Source organism: Bombina bombina, chromosome 2 (assembly GCF_027579735.1).
Source record: "Bombina bombina isolate aBomBom1 chromosome 2, aBomBom1.pri, whole genome shotgun sequence".
Classification (NCBI taxonomy): Eukaryota; Metazoa; Chordata; class Amphibia; order Anura; family Bombinatoridae; genus Bombina; species Bombina bombina.
In genome coordinates, this window is record NC_069500.1 from 1,018,039,598 (window position 1) to 1,018,060,327 (window position 20,730).

General features: G+C 39.9%; 1 protein-coding gene across 1 annotated transcript in view; it reads right to left on the minus strand.

The window, feature by feature from the left end:
• Nucleotides 1-20,730, minus strand: part of PRDM5 (PR/SET domain 5) — a 492,849-nt gene that overhangs the window by 448,741 nt on the left and 23,378 nt on the right. Inside the window, exon 2 of the mRNA XM_053703603.1 lies at nucleotides 8,266-8,349. Within this exon, the coding sequence (XP_053559578.1) occupies nucleotides 8,266-8,349 (84 nt within the window). The remainder of the gene's footprint in view (nucleotides 1-8,265; nucleotides 8,350-20,730) is intronic.

The window sequence follows — 20,730 nt, forward strand, 5'->3', positions numbered from 1 at the left end:
ATGTTTTTTCAAAGTACATCCTATTCCAAATCTTTATCGTTTGCTATATATCAGTTTTATAAATTTTACCTCCAAACCCACTGATTTTTAATCCATAACTCTATTCCAATCCTGGTGGAAAACACCAGTTGGAAGATGGCGACTACCGGACGCAATGCGCATGCGCGATTTCACGCAACGTCATCGGCAACGTCACCATCCTAGGGCTAAGAAGACACGCTCTATCGCTCCAGCTTCAGATAAGTATGCTGCGCAGTTCACATAAGTATCTAGCGTGTGAGCGCTCAGAGAATCGCCATAGATTTAACGAGCAACAAACAATTGTAACAGTTAAAGGAATGTAAATATCAACTGTCTGAGGATTTTAATTTTGTGCGCTCTATAATGATTGAATATTAAAATAGAATCTCCCTACGATGGACGAGCAAAATATATGATAATGTCAAATCATATATTATTTTTCATTGTGAAAATGTTCTATTTATATAATGGTGGTTAAAACTTTGGGGTTATTATAGAGATTCACAATTGATTTATATAAACCAATGTATTATACAGATTCAAAATATATATATATATATATATATATATATATATATATATATATATATATATATAAAGCAATGCATTATATAAAGCAATGTATATATATACTTGTTAAAAAATTTATTTGCACTCCTATTATAAATAGATCATACATTTTTTTGGGATGTGCCCATCACATATAATATTTTATCAATTTTCTTTATTTTTCAATCCAAAAAAAGAAGCCCAAAAAATAATTTATATTTACATTATGTATACCGCACTTTGCACATTCTATATTTTACATTGTACCACTTCAAAAGCAATTGAAGAATGCTACTCTGTATATATATCATCAATTTTATTATGTAAAATATTGGCCATGTAAAATTAAAAACATTAATGAATATATCCCCTTATACATTTAATAATTACAGTGCCGAGTAATATATACATTAATGATGTTTAAATATTAAAAGCCGATATTGCATATAGCATTGTAATACAGGACCGCTCTCATTGAAATCCTTTTGACAGTAGAATGGCTGGATTTCCGATCGCATAGATTGAAAAACAATGTGCGCATGCGTTATTTTCTTTCTACTTTCGGTGATGTCGGCTTCTCTGCCGCAATATGCGCATGCGATACTATTAGAAAAGGATTGCGCATGCGTTGGCTGACGAAATTATATTTTAATTAGATGCTAATACTGGGAATACGATTGGCTAGTATCTTATTGCTTAGACGGCCCACATTTGAGGGCTGGATAACGTGACGTCACTGACAAAAAATAAAAGTTTATTTTTCTGGTGAAGGGAACTTTGTTTTTCAAAATGAAAAAGTAGATTTAATTTACATTATTATTGCAATGTTTAATGTTGATTGCGTTTTGCCTAAGAACAGCTAAAGTTAGTAATCCTTTAACGGTAAGAAAATTGAAAAATGGTCTGGTCACTATTAGGCATTAAAGTGATACTTAACCCAAAAATTTTTTTTCATGATTCAGATAGAGCATGCGACTTTCTAATTTACTCCTATTATCAATTTTTCTTTGTTCTCTTGCTATCTTTGTTTAAAAAACAGGAATGTAACGCTTAGAAGCCAGCCCATTTTAGGTTCACACTGGATAGTGCTTGATTATTAGTGGCTACATTTAGCAAACCAATAAGCAAGCATAACCCAGGTTCTCAACCAAATAAAGGGCTGACTCCTAAGCTTTATATTCCTGCTTTTTAAATAAAGATGGTTAAAGAACAAAGACAAATTGATAATAGGAGTAAATTAGAAAGTTGCTTAAAATTGCATACTCTATCTGAATCATGAAATAAAACAATTGGGTTTAGTATCACTTTAAAGTTAAAAGGACATTAAACACAAAATACATTTTATAAGCATAGCATTGAGGTTATTTTCCACCTCTCCTAGTCACTGGTGCTGCCATGTTGAAATCTATCTTTTTCTACATTCCAGTGCTGACCTGTTTGTACATGTGCAACTCTTCTTCAGATACCTGCAGTGTAACCTAGGTTCCAATATGACATCATCCGTGATTAGAAGGAGGTGCATGAAATGTATTTAGTGTTTAATGTCCCTTTAAAGGGACAGTAAAGTCATAATTAGACATTCATGATTAAGACAGAGCATGCAATGTTAAACAACTTTCCAATGTATTTCTATTATTTAATTTGCTTCTTTCTCTTGTTATCCTTTGCTGAAAGGTTTATCTAGGTAAGCTCAGGTTCTAGCTGCTGATTGGTGGCTGCATATATATACTGATTGTCATTGGCTCACCCATGTGTTCAGTTAGAAACCAGCAGTGCATTGCGGTCCTTCAACAAATGATGCCAAGAGAATGAAGCAAATTTGATAATAGAAGTAAAATGGAAAGTTGTTTAAAATTGTACGTTCTACCTATATCACAAAAGAACATTTTGGGGTTTCATGTCCCTTTAAGTGTGATGACAAGTGCTCAGGTGTCTTATTTTGAGGCTTTGACTAAACAAACTGATGAGCAATAAGTGGTTATTTTTTATTTAAAAGTGAATTTCAATATCTTCTGTTCTTTTTTATTACATTTCAAATTGACAAACAATTTACAAAATGCAGTGACAGAAGGGTGTTACAAATGTTAATGCTTTCTGTAAATCAAACTAGTAGGTTATACTTGGCAGTTTGTCTGCATTACTTCAGACAGAGTAACATAGTGTAACTAAATCAGTTTTGCTTAAAATCCAGTGAAAACTGACTATATTGTATTTTATTTTGTAACATGTATCTTGCATATTTTTCTATACATAATATAGTATATTCAAATTCTTTAAATTTATAGCAAATACAAAATAATGAAAACGTACTATGTTATCCTTATTTCAAACACAATTAGAGCAAGATTTATCAAGCCCTATCAGAATTCACCTTTTTATTCTCCTACTAGTCCTAAAGCCCGTTCACACGGGCCGTGTGGTTTATTTTTATTTTTATATTCTCTCTCTCCCCTATCTCTCTCTCTCCCCTCTTTCTCCCCCCCCTGTCTCTCTCTCTCACTCTCTCTCCCCTGTCTCTTTCACTCTCTCCCCCCTGTCTCTCTCCTCCCTGTCTCTCTCTCTCCTCCCTGTCTCTCTCTCTCCTCCCTGTCTCTCTCTCTCCTCCCTGTCTCTCTCTCTCCTCCCTGTCTCTCTCTCTCTCTCCCCTGTCTCTCTCTCTCTCTCCCCTGTCTCTCTCTCTCTCCCCCTGTCTCTCTCTCTCCCCCCCCCTGTCTCTCTCTCTCCCCCTGTCTCTCTCTCTCTCCCCCTGTCTCTCTCTCTCTCCCCCTGTCTCTCTCTCTCCCCCCTGTCTCTCTCTCTCTCCCCCCTGTCTCTCTCTCTCTCCCCCCTGTCTCTCTCTCTCTCTCCCCTGTCTCTCTCTTTCTCCCCCCTGTCTCTCTCTCTCTCCCCCCTGTCTCTCTCTCTCCCCCCTGTCTCTCTCTCTCCCCTGTCTCTCTCTCTCCCATGTCTCTCTCTCTCCCCTGTCTCTCTCTCCCCTGTCTCTCTCTCTCCCTCTCTCCCTCTCTCTCTCCCCTGTCTCTCTCTCTCTCCCCTGTCTCTCTCTCTCTCCCCTGTCTCTCTCTCTCTCCCCTGTCTCTCTCTCTCTCCCCTGTCTCTCTCTCTCCTGTCTCTCTCTCTCCTGTCTCCCCTGTCTCTCTCTCTCTCTCCCCTGTCTCTCTCTCTCTCTCCCCTGTCTCTCTCTCTCCCCTGTCTCTCTCTCTCCCCTGTCTCTCTCTCTCTCCCATGTCTCTCTCTCTCTCCCATGTCTCTCTCTCTCTCCCCCCCTCTCTCTCTCCTCTGTCTCTCTCTCCCCTGTCTCTCCCCCCCCCCTCTCTCCCCTGTCTCTCTCTCCCCTGTCTCTCTCTCCCCTGTCTCTCTCTCTCTCGCCCCTGTCTCTCTCTCCCCTGTCTCTCTCTCTCCCTCCCCTGTCTCTCTCACTCTCTCCCCTGTCTCTCTCACTCTCTCTCCCCTGTCTCTCTCTCCCCTGTCTCTCTCTCCCCTGTCTCTCTCTCTCCCCTGTCTCTCTCACTCTCTCCCCTGTCTCTCTCACTCTCTCTCCCCTGTCTCTCTCTCCCCTGTCTCTCTCTCTCCCCTGTCTCTCTCACTCTCTCCCCTCTCTCTCTCTCTCTCTCTCTCTCTCTCCCCCCTGTCTCTTCTCTCTCTCTCCCCTCTTTCTCCCCCCCTGTCTCTTCTCTCTCTCTCTCTCTCTCCCCTCTTTCTCCCCCCCTGTCTCTTCTCTCTCTCTCTCTCCCCTCTTTCTCCCCCCCTGTCTCTTCTCTCTCACTCTCCCCTCTTTCTCCCCCCCGTCTCTTCTCTCTCTCCCCTCTTTCTCCCCCCCTGTCTCTTCTCTCTCTCTCTCTCCCCTCTTTCTCCCCCCCTGTCTCTTCTCTCTCTCTCTCCCCTCTTTCTCCCCCCGTCTCTTCTCTCTCTCTCTCTCTCTCCCCTCTTTCTCCCCCCCTGTCTCTTCTCTCTCTCTCTCCCCTCTTTCTCCCCCCGTCTCTTCTCTCTCTCTCTCCCCTCTTTCTCCCCCCCTGTCTCTTCTCTCTCTCTCTCCCCTCTTTCTCCCCCCTGTCTTCTCTCTCTCCTGTCTCTCTCACTCTCTCCCCTGTCTCTCTCACTCTCTCCCCTGTCTCTCTCACTCTCTCCCCTGTCTCTCTCACTCTCTCCCCTGTCTCTCTCACTCTCTCCCCTGTCTCTCTCTCTCCCCTGTCTCTCTCTCTCTCCCCTGTCTCTCTCTCTCTCTCCCCTGTCTCTCTCTCTCTCCCCTGTCTCTCTCACTCTCTCCCCTCTCTCTCTCCCCTGTCTCTCTCTCCCCTGTCTCTCTCTCCTCCTGTACCTGCTCCCCGCGCTGCTGTTAAGGCTGCTGTTAAGTTCTCCTGCTCCCCGCGCTGCTGTTAAGGCTGCTGTTAAGTTCTCCTGCTCCCCGCGCTGCTAAGTCCTCCTGCTCCCTGCGCTGCTGTTAAGTTCTCCTGCTCCCCGCGCTGCTCTTTAAACAGCGGAGGTGCGCGTGCGAGGTCGGGTGGGTGCACGTGCGGTCTCTCAGCTGTGCGCTGTTTAAACAGCGGAGGTGCGCGTGCGACGTCGGGTGGGTGCGCGTGCGAAGGTCTTTCAGCTGTGGGCTGTTTAAACAGCGGAGGTGCACGTGCAGGAAGGCCAAGTGTTTGTCTCTACTGCGCATGACGGCTTCAGACAAACACTTGGCCTTTTATAATATAGGATGCATTCGCCTCAGCGCTCCTCTAGAGAAGCGCATCTGAGTGCCCAAATTGATCAACAAAATGGTATAGTGATGAATTTCTCCAGTAGAATTAGTAAATGAGCCTAATTTACCATTTGAAATAAACAAAATCACTAGGTATGTGTACATTTTGCTTACAGAAATATCCATAAAAGCAAAGCATATTGTTTACTTTTTTTTTGCATTTATTTGTATCTTATTTTTGCACCCTTTTACAGAACATATTTTGAAAATGTCCAGTTCATGACTCATTTTTACTATAATATCTATAATAACACAAAGCATATTAATGAAGTGTTATATTAGTATTATTATTAGTCTTTCCAAGGGCAAATCTTCTTCTCCTCTGGCCTTTCCACACAAGCTCAAAAGAAATTATTTCTAATGCTGTTCTTCACAGTACTTATGGAGAACTTCAGTGCACACATTTGTAGGAAAACTTTTTATAGGCACAAAAAAAAGATAAATAAGTAACTAGTTGATTTGATAAGGTGTACTATAAAAAATACAGCTTAGACAATCTGATTTAACCGCATTTTGGCAAACTGAGTAGGAGCATTTTACAGTCGAACTTGCCCAATTGTAGGTGCATGTTTATATAATAAATAAGGGCATTCTTTCTCAAGAGTATATTTAGGCACAAATATAGGAGAACATCAATGATAAATCTTGCTCTTAGGGGTCGATTTATCAAACTCCTCGGCAGGCTTCTCCTGCCTACGACCGCAGGTTCTCACAAGAGAACCTGCAGTGTGTATTTAACAAGCAGCGGCCATCAGACCACTGCTTCCTTAAGGTTTCTCCACCTCTTAGGTGGCAAATTTCCTTTCCCCGTCCGCGTGTGATTGGCTGTGCACGGGCATGGGGTGGGATTGCACACGAGTGCAACATAGCGATCGTGTGCAATGCTGAATTCTAGCAGCAGAATTCAGCCCGCCAGAGGCGAGCTGTGGTAGACAGGGGCACGTATGTGCGCCCCTGTCCACCATAGCTTCATAAATCGACCCCTTAGTGTTGACGGTGCACTGCTAAATTATTCACATTTAAAGTGATGGTAAATTCGCTATCATAAAATCACATATGATGAAAGCTCTTGTCCTAATTAGCATATCTATATGCTTTTTACATTCCAAAGTCAAATCCACTTTTAATAATGAACATTTTCGTTAAGCCTCACCATGCGCCCCATGTAAATTAATCACAGCACGCTCCCGTGCTTGTAACTAAGACTGCAAGACCAACCGCGCACACGCAACTCACTACGCAATTTGTGCAACAGAAACGGTGAGAATGTTTACTGTTGAATGACGCAGCCTCGCTGTTATTGTTGCACAAATAGCATAGCGAGTTGCGCGTGCGCAGTTCGTCTTGCAGTTTGAGTTACAAGCACGGTAGCGTGCTGTGATTAATTTACATAGGGCGCATGGTGAGGCTCTGATTGGCTGAAAGACCTGCCAATCAAAAACTAAGAAAAAATCGTTAAGAGAAGTTGCTTTAAATCAGGTAATGGAGCCTGACAAAAAGTTCATTATTAAAAGTGGATCTGACTTTGGAATGTAAAAACCATATATAGATATGCTAGTTAGGACAAGAGCTTTCAGTATATGTGATTTTTATGCTGGGAAATTTACCATCACTTTAAAATCTGTGACGTCAAAATAAAGTAAATTTTTTATGATGCAAATCTATGGAATCACAAAATGAAAATATTAGTACATGATCATGAGACTTTTCAAAATTATGAAAAAAAGGAATTAAAATGTTAGATTATTGAAAAATAAATATTAAGTGAATCAATAACACAAGGTAAAATAAAACATTTTTGTTAGTAAGTGCATTTTCTGGGGTTTTTTTTAAAGCAATGCCAAATATAAATATAACATAGGGAAATGCGTTTTGTTTAATAAATTATGGAGACTACTCAACTCATCAAAGCTTCAGTGGCAACTCAGCTTGTGACATTACAGACATCTGTGTAGATCTGTGTCGATAAGCTCATATTTGTTCTTCAATAAAGGCTACCAAGCTCATGCCGTAATGGAAAAGTTATTATTGTCAATCTATGGGGTATAGTCTTTGTCTTTTAAAAACCTTATCAAATGATTTATCTACAAAAATTCCCATACACTTCCACAGCATGATGTAGAACAAAAATCTTGATAAGCTTTTCCAAAGGATTATAATATACTCACAATAGAGGAAATGCATCATTCAAGGGACAGTAAACTTGATTTTTTTTTGTTTAAGAAGATAGATAACTCCATTACTACACATTCCCCAGCTTTGCACAACCAACATTATTAAAATAATATAATTTATAATCTTTAAACTTCTACATTTCTGACTGTTTCTAAGCCCTTGCAGGCCTCCTCTTATCTTAATGCATTTTATCAGCTTTTTACAGTCAGATACTTTGTGTGTGCCATACAGATAATATTGTGCTCAATCCCATGGAGTTATTTATGAAGCAGCACTAATTAGCTGAAATACAATTTTGTAAACAGCACTGAGATAAGGGGGCAGTCTGCAGAGGCTTAGATACAAGGTAATAACAGAGGTAAAAAATATATTAATATATCAATGTTGGGTATGCAAAACTGGTGAATGGGTAATACAGGGATTATCTATCTTTTTTAACACTAACAATTTTTGGGTACACTGTCCCTTTCAGGACAATATATATTGTTATGGTGTATCATGAATATTGATTGACTACTTAGGACTTGTCCAAAGTCTCATGATTTTCTGGGTACATTTAAAAAAAGAATACTTTATTTAGTTGAATGATTACTCTCTTACATAAATGTTTATAGGTAAGATTGTAAAATACATAAATAAGTAAATACATAAACAATCAAACAAATAAAAAAAAATTGGGTTGATAACCTACACAATCTAAGGAACAAAAGTGTAGTCTCTCAATCAATTGTTAATGTAAATTGATAAACCAAACTAGAAATAAAGAAGCCATTTCTTACCTCCCACATTAATCTCTTATCCATGTTGTCATCTAATTCATTAGGTATTCTTTTTTCTCCAGCAAACGGACCAAATTTCTCACCCTAGCCCCAAAACAAAGTAATAATATATTTAACAAAAATATATATTTATAGCTGTGGTTATTGTAGTTCTACAGGGCAAAATTAGTAAAAACAAAATAAAAATAAAATAGTATTGTGTTTATGTAATATTAAAGGAGCATGAAAGTCAAAATTAATCAGAAACAGGATGGATTTTTAAGAGACTTTAAATTTACTTATATTAAGAAATGTACTTTGTACTCTTTTTATTCTTTATTGGAAATCATACATAAACAATCTCAGGAATAGCAATACACTGAGGCCTAGATTTGGAGTTTGGCGGTAAAAGGGCTGTTAACGCTCCGCGGGCTTTTTTCTGGCCGCACCATAAATTTAACTCTGGTATCGAGAGTTCAAACAAATGCTGCGTTAGGCTCCAAAAAAGGAGCGTAGAGCATTTTTTCCGCAAATGCAACTCTCGATACCAGAGTTGCTTACGGACGCGGCCAGCCTCAAAAACGTGCTTGTGCACGATTCTCCCATAGGAAACAATGGGGCTGTTTGAGCTGAAAAAAAACCTAACACCTGCAAAAAAGCAGCGTTCAGCTCCTAACGCAGCCCCATTGTTTCCTATGGGGAAACACTTCCTACGTCTGCACCTAACACTCTAACATGAACCCCGAGTCTAAACACCCCTAACCTTACACTTATTAACCCCTAATCTGCCGCCCCCGCTATCGCTGACCCCTGCATATTATTTTTAACCCCTAATCTGCCGCTCCGTAAACCGCCGCAACCTACATTATCCCTATGTACCCCTAATCTGCTGCCCTAACATCGCCGACCCCTATATTATATTTATTAACCCCTAATCTGCCCCCCTCAACGTCGCCGACACCTGCCTACACTTATTAACCCCTAATCTGCCGAGCGGACCGCACCGCTACTATAATAAAGTTATTAACCCCTAATCCGCCTCACTAACCCTATCATAAATAGTATTAACCCCTAATCTGCCCTCCCTAACATCGCCGACACCTAACTTCAATTATTAACCCCTAATCTGACGACCGGACCTCACCGCTATTCTAATAAATGTATTAACCCCTAAAGCTAAGTCTAACCCTAACACTAACACCCCCCTAACTTAAATATAATTTTTATCTAACGAAATAAATTAACTCTTATTAAATAAATTATTCCTATTTAAAGATAAATACTTACCTGTAAAATAAATCCTAATATAGCTACAATATAAATTATAATTATATTATAGCTATTTTAGGATTAATATTTATTTTACAGACAACTTGGTATTTATTTTAACTAGGTACAATAGCTATTAAATAGTTAAGAACTATTTAATAGTTACCTAGTTAAAATAATAACAAATTTACCTGTAAAATAAATCCTAACCTAAGATATAATTAAACCTAACACTACCCTATCAATAAAATAATTAAATAAACTACCTACAATTAGCTACAATTAACCTAACACTACACTATCAATAAATTAATTAAACACAATTCCTACAAATAAATACAATTACATAAACTAGCTAAAGTACAAAAAATAAAAAAGAACTAAGTTACAAAAAATAAAAAAATATTTACAAACATAAGGAAAATATTACAACAATTTTAAACTAATTACACCTACTCTAAGCCCCCTAATAAAATAACAAAGCCCCCCAAAATAAAAAATTCCCTACCCTATTCTAAATTAAAAAAGTTACAAGCTCTTTTACCTTATCAGCCCTGAACAGGGCCCTTTGCGGGGCATGCCCCAAGAATTTCAGCTCTTTTGCCTGTAAAAAAAAACATACAATACCCCCCCCCCAACATTACAACCCACCACCCACATACCCCTAATCTAACCCAAACCCCCCTTAAATAAACCTAACACTAAGCCCCTGAAGATCTTCCTACCTTGTCTTCACCATACCAGGTTCACCGATCCGTCCTGGCTCCAACATCTTCATCCAACCCAAGCGGGGGTTGGCGATCCATCATCCGGTGCTGAAGAGGTCCAGAAGAGGCTCCAAAGTCTTCCTCCTATCCGGCAAGAAGAGGACATCCGGACCGGCAAACATCTTCTCCAAGCGGCATCTTCGATCTTCTTCCATCCGGTGCGGAGCGGGTCCATCTTGAAGCAGGCGACGCGGATCCATCCTCTTCTTCCGTTGTCTCCCGACTAATGACGGTTCCTTTAAGGGACGTCATCCAAGATGGCGTCCCTCGAATTCCGATTGGCTGATAGGATTCTATCAGCCAATCGGAATTAAGGTAGGAATTTTCTGATTGGCTGATGGAATCAGCCAATCAGAATCAAGTTCAATCCGATTGGCTGATCCAATCAGCCAATCAGATTGAGCTCGCATTCTATTGGCTGTTCCGATCAGCCAATAGAATGCGAGCTCAATCTGATTGGCTGATTGGATCAGCCAATCGGATTGAACTTGATTCTGATTGGCTGATTCCATCAGCCAATCAGAAAATTCCTACCTTAATTCCGATTGGCTGATAGAATCCTATCAGCCAATCTGAATTCGAGGGACGCCATCTTGGATGACGTCCCTTAAAGGAACCGTCATTAGTCGGGAGACAACGGAAGAAGAGGATGGATCCGCGTCGCCTGCTTCAAGATGGACCCGCTCCGCACCGGATGGAAGAAGATCGAAGATGCCGCTTGGAGAAGATGTTTGCCGGTCTGGATGTCCTCTTCTTGCCGGATAGGAGGAAGACTTTGGAGCCTCTTCTGGACCTCTTCAGCACCAGATGATGGATCGCCAACCCCCGCTTGGGTTGGATGAAGATGTTGGAGCCAGGACGGATCGGTGAACCTGGTATGGTGAAGACAAGGTAGGAAGATCTTCAGGGGCTTAGTGTTAGGTTTATTTAAGGGGGGTTTGGGTTAGATTAGGGGTATGTGGGTGGTGGGTTGTAATGTTGGGGGGGGGTATTGTATTTATTCTTTTACAGGCAAAAGAGCTGAAATTCTTGGGGCATGCCCCGCAAAGGGCCCTGTTCAGGACTGGTAAGGTAAAAGAGCTTGTAACTTTTTTAATTTAGAATAGGGTAGGGAATTTTTTATTTTGGGGGGCTTTGTTATTTTATTAGGGGGCTTAGAGTAGGTGTAATTAGTTTAAAATTGTTGTAATATTTTTCTTATGTTTGTAAATATTTTTTTATTTTTTGTAACTTAGTTCTTTTTTATTTTTTGTACTTTAGCTAGTTTATGTAATTGTATTTATTTGTAGGAATTGTGTTTAATTAATTTATTGATAGTGTAGTGTTAAGTTAATTGTAGGTAATTGTAGGTAGTTTATTTAATTATTTTATTGATAGGGTAGTGTTAGGTTTAATTATATCTTAGGTTAGGATTTATTTTACAGGTAAATTTGTTATTATTTTAACTAGGTAACTATTTAATAGCTATTGTACCTAGTTAAAATAAATACCAAGTTGCCTGTAAAATAAATATTAATCCTAAAATAGCTATAATATAATTATAATTTATATTGTAGCTATATTAGGATTTATTTTACAGGTAAGTATTTATCTTTAAATAGGAATAATTTATTTAATAAGAGTTAATTTATTTCGTTAGATGTAAATTATATTTAAGTTAGGGGGGTGTTAGTGTTAGGGTTAGACTTAGCTTTAGGGGTTAATCAATTTATTAGAATAGCGGTGAGCTCCGGTCGTCAGATTAGGGGTTAATAATTGAAGTTAGGTGTCGGCGATGTTAGGGAGGGCAGATTAGGGGGTTAATACTATTTATTATAGGGTTAGTGAGGCGGGTTAGGGGTTAATAACTTTATTATAGTAGCGCTCAGGTCCGCTCGGCAGATTAGGGGTTAATAAGTGTAGGCAGGTGTCGGCGACGTTGAGGGGGGCAGATTAGGGGTTAATAAATATAATATAGGGGTCGGCGGTGTTAGGGGTAGCAGATTAGGGGTACATAGGGATAACGTAGGTGGCGGCGCTTTGCGGTCGGAAGATTAGGGGTTAATTATTTTAAGTAGCTGGCGGCGACGTTGTGGGGGGCAGGTTAGGGGTTAATAAATGTAATACAGGGGTCGGCGGGGTTAGGGGCAGCAGATTAGGGGTACATAAGTATAACGTAGGTGGCGGTCGGCAGATTAGGGGTTAAAAATTTTAATCGAGTGGCGGCGATGTGGGGGGAGCTCGGTTTAGGGGTACATAGGTAGTTTATGGGTGTTAGTGTACTTTAGGGTACAGTAGTTAAGAGCTTTATGAACCGGCGTTAGCCAGAAAGCTCTTAACTCCTGCTATTTTCAGGCGGCTGGAATTTTGTCGTTAGAGCTCTAACGCTCACTTCAGAAACGACTCTAAATACCGGCGTTAGAAAGATCCCATTGAAAAGATAGGATACGCAAATGGCGTAGGGGGATCTGCGGTATGGAAAAGTCGCGGCTGAAAAGTGAGCGTTAGACCCTTTAATCACTGACTCCAAATACCAGCGGGTGGCCAAAACCAGCGTTAGGAGCCTCTAACGCTGGTTTTGACGGCTACCGCCGAACTCCAAATCTAGGCCTGAGGGAGCTAGCTGGTGATTGGTGGCTATACAAATATGCTTCTTGTCATTGACTCACCAGATATGTTCAGCTATCTCCCAATAGTGCATTTCAGTTCTGGGGATGGACTTAACTAAGGGCCCGATGAGCTAAACCTCGCAATTTCAAGCGTGTTTTTTTTATGCCGACCCTCTCAGGGGCTGCCCTGGTGGATTTGTCGTAACAATGGGGCAGTCCCTGCAAGTGGCCAGTTGTCTCCTATTGAAAGCAGTGGAGCTCGCTGGAAAGGGACACGGCTCCGTAAAGCGATGTTAGCAGTGAGTAGGGGGCGCACTTTAAAAATTAAGTCCAGCAGCTAAAATAAATGACATTATGCTGTTTTCTGCGTATAGCATCTTACAATCGCCTATATTTTCATATGCAGTTATAAGTACTTTGAGTGTTTTGAGAAAAAAACTGTGAGATCTGAAGTGTAAAAATCTTTACACAATTACGGCCATGTTCAGCCCATTTTACGAAAAAATAACAATTACGCTTATTTTATAGTTTTGATAAAATACAATTTTTGGTGAAGAATTTTGTGACAATTTTTGATGCACCATGAAAATACAATTTTTTTCTGTGTATTTTCAAAAGTGAATGGTTCAATTATTCATTTTGTAAGATTTTTAAAATACAAGTTTTATTTTGCACATAACATACTTTAGATAATTCCACCAGGGAAATAGAGTGATCATTTTTTAATAATCTCACCAGCCCATTGACCTTTACTATCATCGGGCCCAAAGTCTTAGGGGTCGATTTATGAAGCAGCGGACGCTACTTCCGACCCACTCCGCTTCAGTTCTACCTGAAGCGGAAGTTAAAAAGCAGCGGTCCTAAGACCGCTGCTCCTTAACTCGTCCGCCACCTCTGAGGTTGATTGACACCCCCTGCTAGCGCGAATCTGTAGGGGGCGGTATTGCACCAGCAGTTCACAAGAACTGCTGGTGCAATGATAAATGCCGACAGCGTATGCTGTCAACATTTATCGATGTGCAGCGGATATGATTCGATATAGCGGATCATGTCTGTCCGCACTATGATAAATGTACCCCTAAAACTCCTTTGCAGGAGCAATAGTGCAGTTGTAAATGCTCTAACACATTCAATAATTTTCTTTTTTGCACTTTTATTTACCTTCAAGGGAAGTGTTCAGCTAAATAATTTAAATTTGTGTTCTTATATGTATATATACTACAATTCCAAGGGAAACAAATAAAATATAGGCTCTTTACATAGACAGTGGGAATATAACCAACAAGCCAATATACCACTTTCACAAACTCTGGCCTAGATTTAGAGTTCGGCGGTAGCCGTCAAAACCAGCGTTAGAGGCTCCTAACCCTGGTTTTGGGCGCCCGCTGGTATTTGGAGTCAGTGATTAAAGGGTCTAACGCTCACTTTTCAGCCGCGACTTTTCCATACCGCAGATCCCCCTACGCCATTTGCGTAGCCTATCTTTTCAATGGGATCTTTCTAACGCTGGTATTTAGAGTCGTTTCTGCAGTGAGCGTTAGAGCTCTAACGACAAGATTCCAGCCGCCTGAAAATAGCAGGAGTTAAGAGCTTTCTGGCTAACGCCGGTTCATAAAGCTCTTAACTACTGTACCCTAAAGTACACTAACACCCATAAACTACCTATGTACCCCTAAACCGAGCTCCCCCCACATCGCCGCCACTCGATTAAAATTTTTAACCCCTAATCTGCCGACCGCCACCTACGTTATACTTATGTACCCTTAATCTGCTACCCCTAACACCGCCGACCCCTATATTATATTTATTAACCCCTAATCTGCCCCCCTCAACGTCGCCGACACCTGCCTACACTTATTAACCCCTAATCTGCCGAGCGGACCTGAGCGCTACTATAATAAAGTTATTAACCCCTAACCCGCCTCACTAACCCTATCATAAATAGTATTAACCCCTAATCTGCCCTCCCTAACATCGCCGACACCTAACTTCAATTATTAACCCCTAAACTTCCGATCGGAGCTCACCGCTATTCTAATAAATGGATTAACCCCTAAAGCTAAGTCTAACCCTAACACTAACACCCCCCTAAGTTAAATATAATTTTTATCTAACGAAATAAATTAACTCTTATTAAATAACTTATTCCTATTTAAAGCTAAATACTTACCTGTAAAATAAATCCTAATATAGCTACAATATAAATTATAATTATATTATAGCTATTTTAGGATTAATATTTATTTTACAGGCAACTTTGTAATTATTTTAACCAGGTACAATAGCTATTAAATAGTTAAGAACTATTTAATAGTTACCTAGTTAAAATAATAACAAATTTACCTGTAAAATAAATCCTACCCTAAGATATAATTAAACCTAACACTACCCTATCAATAAAATAATTAAATAAACTACCTACAATTACCTACAATTAACCTAACACTACACTATCAATAAATTAATTAAACACAATTGCTACAAATAAATACAATTAAATAAACTAGCTAAAGTACAAAAAATAAAAAAGAACTAAGTTACAGAAAATAAAAAAATATTTACAAACATAAGAAAAATATTACAACAATTTTAAACTAATTACACCTACTCTAAGCCCCCTAATAAAATAACAAAGACCCCCAAAATAACAAAATGCCCTACCCTATTCTAAATTAAAAAAGTTACAAGCTCTTTTACCTTACCAGCCCTGAACAGGGCCCTTTGCGGGGCATGCCCCAAGAATTTCAGCTCTTTTGCCTGTAAAAGAATAAATACAATACCCCCCCCCCCCAACATTACAACCCACCACCCACATACCCCTAATCTAACCCAAACCCCCTTAAATAAACCTAACACTAATCCCCTGAAGATCTTCCTACCTTGTCTTCACCATCCAGGTATCACCGATCCGTCCTGGCTCCAAGATCTTCATCCAACCCAAGCGGGGGTTGGCGATCCATAATCCGGTGCTCCAAAGTCTTCCTCCTATCCGGCAAGAAGAGGACATCCGGACCGGCAAACATCTTCTCCAAGCGGCATCTTCGATCTTCTTCCATCCGGTGCAGAGCGGGTCCATCTTGAAGCAGGCGACGCGGATCCATCCTCTTCTTCCGATGTCTCCCGACTAATGACTGTTCCTTTAAGGGACGTCATCCAAGATGGCGTCCCTCGAATTCCGATTGGCTGATAGGATTCTATCAGCCAATCGGAATTAAGGTAGGAATTTTCTGATTGGCTGATGGAATCAGCCAATCAGAATCAAGTTCAATCCGATTGGCTGATCCAATCAGCCAATCAGATTGAGCTTGCATTCTATTGGCTGTTCCGATCAGCCAATAGAATGCGAGCTCAATCTGATTGGCTGATTGGATCGGCCAATCGGATTGAACTAGATTCTGATTGGCTGATTCCATCAGCCAATCAGAAAATTCCTACCTTAATTCCGATTGGCTGATAGAATCCTATCAGCCAATCGGAATTCGAGGGACGCCAGGTAAATTTGTTATTATTTTAACTAGGTAACTATTAAATAGTTCTTAACTATTTAATAGCTATTGTACCTGGTTAAAATAATTACAAAGTTGCCTGTAAAATAAATATTAATCCTAAAATAGCTATAATATAATTATAATTTATATTGTAGCTATATTAGGATGTATTTTACAGGTAAGTATTTAGCTTTAAATAGGAATAAGTTATTTAATAAGAGTTAATTTATTTCGTTAGATAAAAATTATATTTAACTTAGGGGGGTGTTAGTGTTAGGGTTAGACTTAGCTTTAGGGGTTAATCCATTTATTAGAATAGCGGTGAGCTCCGATCGGAAGTTTAGGGGTTAATAATTGAAGGTAGGTGTCGGCGATGTTAGGGAGGGCAGATTAGGGGTTAATACTATTTATGATAGGGTTAGTGAGGCGGATTAGGGGTTAATAACTTTATTATAGTAGCGCTCAGGTCCGCTCGGCAGATTAGGGGTTAATAAGTGTAGGTAGGTGTCGGCGACGTTGTGGGGGGCAGATTAGGGGTTAATAAATATAACATAGGGGTCGGCGATGTTAGGGCAGCAGATTAGGGGTACATAGGGATAACGTAGGTGGCGGCGTTTTACGGAGCGGCAGATTAGGGGTTAAAAGTGTAATGCAGGGGTCAGCGATAGCGTGGGCGGCAGATTAGGGGTTAATAAGTGTAAGGCTAGGGGTGTTTAGACTCGGGGTACATGTTAGAGTGTTAGGTGCAGACGTAGGAAGTGTTTCCCCATAGGAAACAATGGGGCTGCGTTAGGAGCTGAACGTTGCTTTTTTGCAGGTGTTAGGTTTTTTTTCAGCTCAAACAGCCCCATTGTTTCCTATGGGAGAATCGTGCACGAGCACGTTTTTGATGCCGGCCGCGTCCGTAAGCAGCTCTGGTATCGAGAGTTGCATTTGCGGTAAAAATGCTCTACGCTCCTTTTTTGGAGCCTAACGCAGCATTTGTTTGAACTCTCGATACCAGAGTTAAATTTATGGTGCGGCCAGAAAAAAAACCCGCGGAGCGTTAACAGCCCTTTTACCGCCGAACTCTAAATCTAGGCCTCTGTGTTTCTCAATTTAAAGTGATGGTAAACCCAAGCGTATAGCAAACGCTCGGATTTACCATCACTAGAAATTAACATCACTTTATGTCATCGTTTCCTAAAAAACGCTATTATACTCGCCTTATCTGTAAGACAAGTATATTGCTAACTTTCTTAAATAAAAGGTGATGTTTTCATCTCTAAACCAATAGCTGTGTGTCTCAACTGACATCCTAGCACGGCTATTGGTCTAGAGGTGGAAATGTCACCTCATTGGATTAGAGTGATGTGCCGTGGGGAGTTAGCGATATCCTTGCCTTACAGATAGGGTGAGTTTAACAGCGTTTTTTAAGAAATGATGACAGAAACTAATGTTTATTGTTAGTGATGCTTGGATTTATCATCACTTTAAGAAAAGATGTAGAAACTGTATGCAGGAAATGGGATACCAGCAAATTCTTAAATATTTTCTCTCAAATCATCCTTTAGAAATTGTGTGTGTATCTTGCCACCTAAATAGAGATTACTGGAAAGGCAGTATGTAAAGTGAATAAATTAAGCCTATATACATCCATATTCAAAAGTAGGCAAATTGGAAAATCTGCAGGAAATCTGCTTGAAATATGAGCATCCGCTATTCAAAATCATGTGAAGCGGCATAGAAACAGGCATATGTTCTTACATTTACTACACTTCATATAGATTGGAAGTGAGAAAAATATGACCAAGATAATAGAGGGGATCATGGAACATAATAATGCTGCAGCAGCAAATGATCAAAAACCTGTTTTAAAGGTCTGTTTCTTAAAGCAGATGGCCTAAAGGGGAAAGGACACAAATTTTAGGTAAATATGTTTGAAAATATGCAACAAATCTTTTTGAATGTCCCTGTTTCCCCAAAGGATCTCTAGTAGCAGAAGAAGCCCTGAACATAACAAAATTCTGTGGGAATCTTGGTCTCCTTTGATGCATTAATAATTTAAATTTGTTGATAAATGACCTATATTAGCACTTAAAGGGACATGAAACCCAAAATTTTCTCTTGATATCTTTAGTTGAAAAGCATATCTAGAAAGGCTCAGCAGCTGCTGATTGGTGGCTGCACATAGATGCCTCATCTGATTGGCTCACCCATATTCATTGCTATTTCTTCAACAAAGGATATCTAAAGAATGAAGCAAATTAGATCATATTCTCTATTTGAATCATGAAAGAAAAATGTTGGATTTCATGCCCTTTTAAGGAGTGATACCTTTTTAACCCCTTGATTGCTAATGACGGCTCTGAGCTGTCACAGAGTTTCCCACTCTGGTGCTAATGGCGGCTCAGAGCTGTCATTAGCACTCTCCCAACTTGAGGGAGATCTGGGGGCTCCCATCTGCTCCTACCCCGGCGATCGGTGCTGCATAATGGTGACGCCACGCACAATAACGTGATGATGTCACCGCGCAACTTTATTTAACATTAACAATGTTAAATATAGGAGCAGGGGGCATGCTGCTTAGAAGCCTGTATCTCAGGCATCTAAGCAGCTACAGACCCCCAAGACCCACAGTTGGAAAGGTAATCGCCTAATAAATTTAAAAAAAAAGTGAAAAAAAATATATTTTAAAAAAATATAAAATAAAAAAACCTTAGCACCCAGGTGGGAAAGTGCTTAGCACTTTAAGGGTTAATTAAAATTATTTTAGCAAATGCAAGTACACTGTAAAATGTTTCTAATGACATTTAAGATGTACCAATCGAATCTGACTTATATACGTCATTAAACATATTAAAAGAGTGTAATATAGTTTAATAACTGCTCCTGTCCTCTGGAACTCTCTACCCTGCTCCATCAGCCTTGTTTCCGGCACTCTTTAAACCATCTCTCTCTCTAACAGGTTTTTCATCCTAAACAAAATAAATCTTGAACTGCCTTAATTCACTTCTGCAACTACAACCCATGTGACAAGCTACCCCAAACCTTAAAATGATGGTAAAGTTGAATATTTCCTTAGATATAAATAGAAAATGGTATGAGAGAGTAGGTAATATTGCTGAACCAAAAATAAGTAAATATTCGCTGGTGCCACCCTTGATAATGAATTATACAAAAGTCAAACAGAGAGAATGTAATCACAACATATAATGCTGTTGTGAAGAAAGCAAGGGATAAAACAAGGCACACAGAATTTGGTAAATAATGAAATTTATTAATTCCTATTTAAATCCCAAACCACATGTATGTGGATCACAAAAATGACAAGGTCAATCAAAATCTAAAAGTGAGCATTCTTAACTAAATAAAAGCAAATTTCAAAGACTAAATGCTACTTGAAAGGCCAGGAACCTCTAAGCATACGTATGCTAATTAACTAGGGGTTAGGCCTAACCTACCATCTGTTACATAGACAGGTAACAAATTGTGAGCAAAAATCGTAAGCAAAATCAAGCATAAACATAAACATAATGGTAACAAGTTGACTCATAGCAAAGACATTTTCAACAAACAGATCAGAGGAAATGAAAGGCAAATGTCTTATATAGCGTCTGTAAAGCAGACGTAGATAACTGCTGCTGGAGGCACAAGTTCACTTATTTTACTTAGCTGCTGTATTTGGATCCGTTATTCCGATTCAAAGTAGATGCAGCATTCAGCGCGTGTGACGTCACTTGCAGCCTGAGGTGTGGTTGTCAGCCTGCTGGCAATAGGTTCGATTGCAAGAGGTGTGTCCCAAGCTCAGAGAATCCGTCCACTGGATTGGCCAGTTGCACAAGGTGAAAGAAACCAGGCTTCCACCGATGTTATGTAGCTAAGCACATACCAGGATCCACCGTATACTCAGAAAAGTATAGTGAAACAGCCACACACAAATCCAAACGATTTCTCAGCAAAGGGTCTCTTATCCTTAAACACCTTCAGATAGATGTTACACGCTCAGTCCAGCGCAAGATAGGAATCCACATTCTCCAGTAGCTAGCCGCTTAAACAAACACGCTCTTTCTCAGCATGTAGCATCAATATTGAGTCAGTTCCAAAGTAGAAATAAACTTGTACCAAAATGTCTTTTCTTTGTTTTCTTTGAAAAATGCACACAAGAAAGACAGGAGTTGGTCGACCTCACTCCTGACTAGTACAGCACATAGGTGCTAAAGTTACACAAAGTGCCAACGCACGTTTCACCCCTGCAGCAAGATTTGTGTCTAAGGGGTTCATCAGGGCATACTATTCCATACCGGATATCCTCTTTATATAGACCCACCTGTGGCTCCACAGGTGATCTACTTGCTAATACACCTGCTAATCTCTTAAAGCTGTATACAGCAG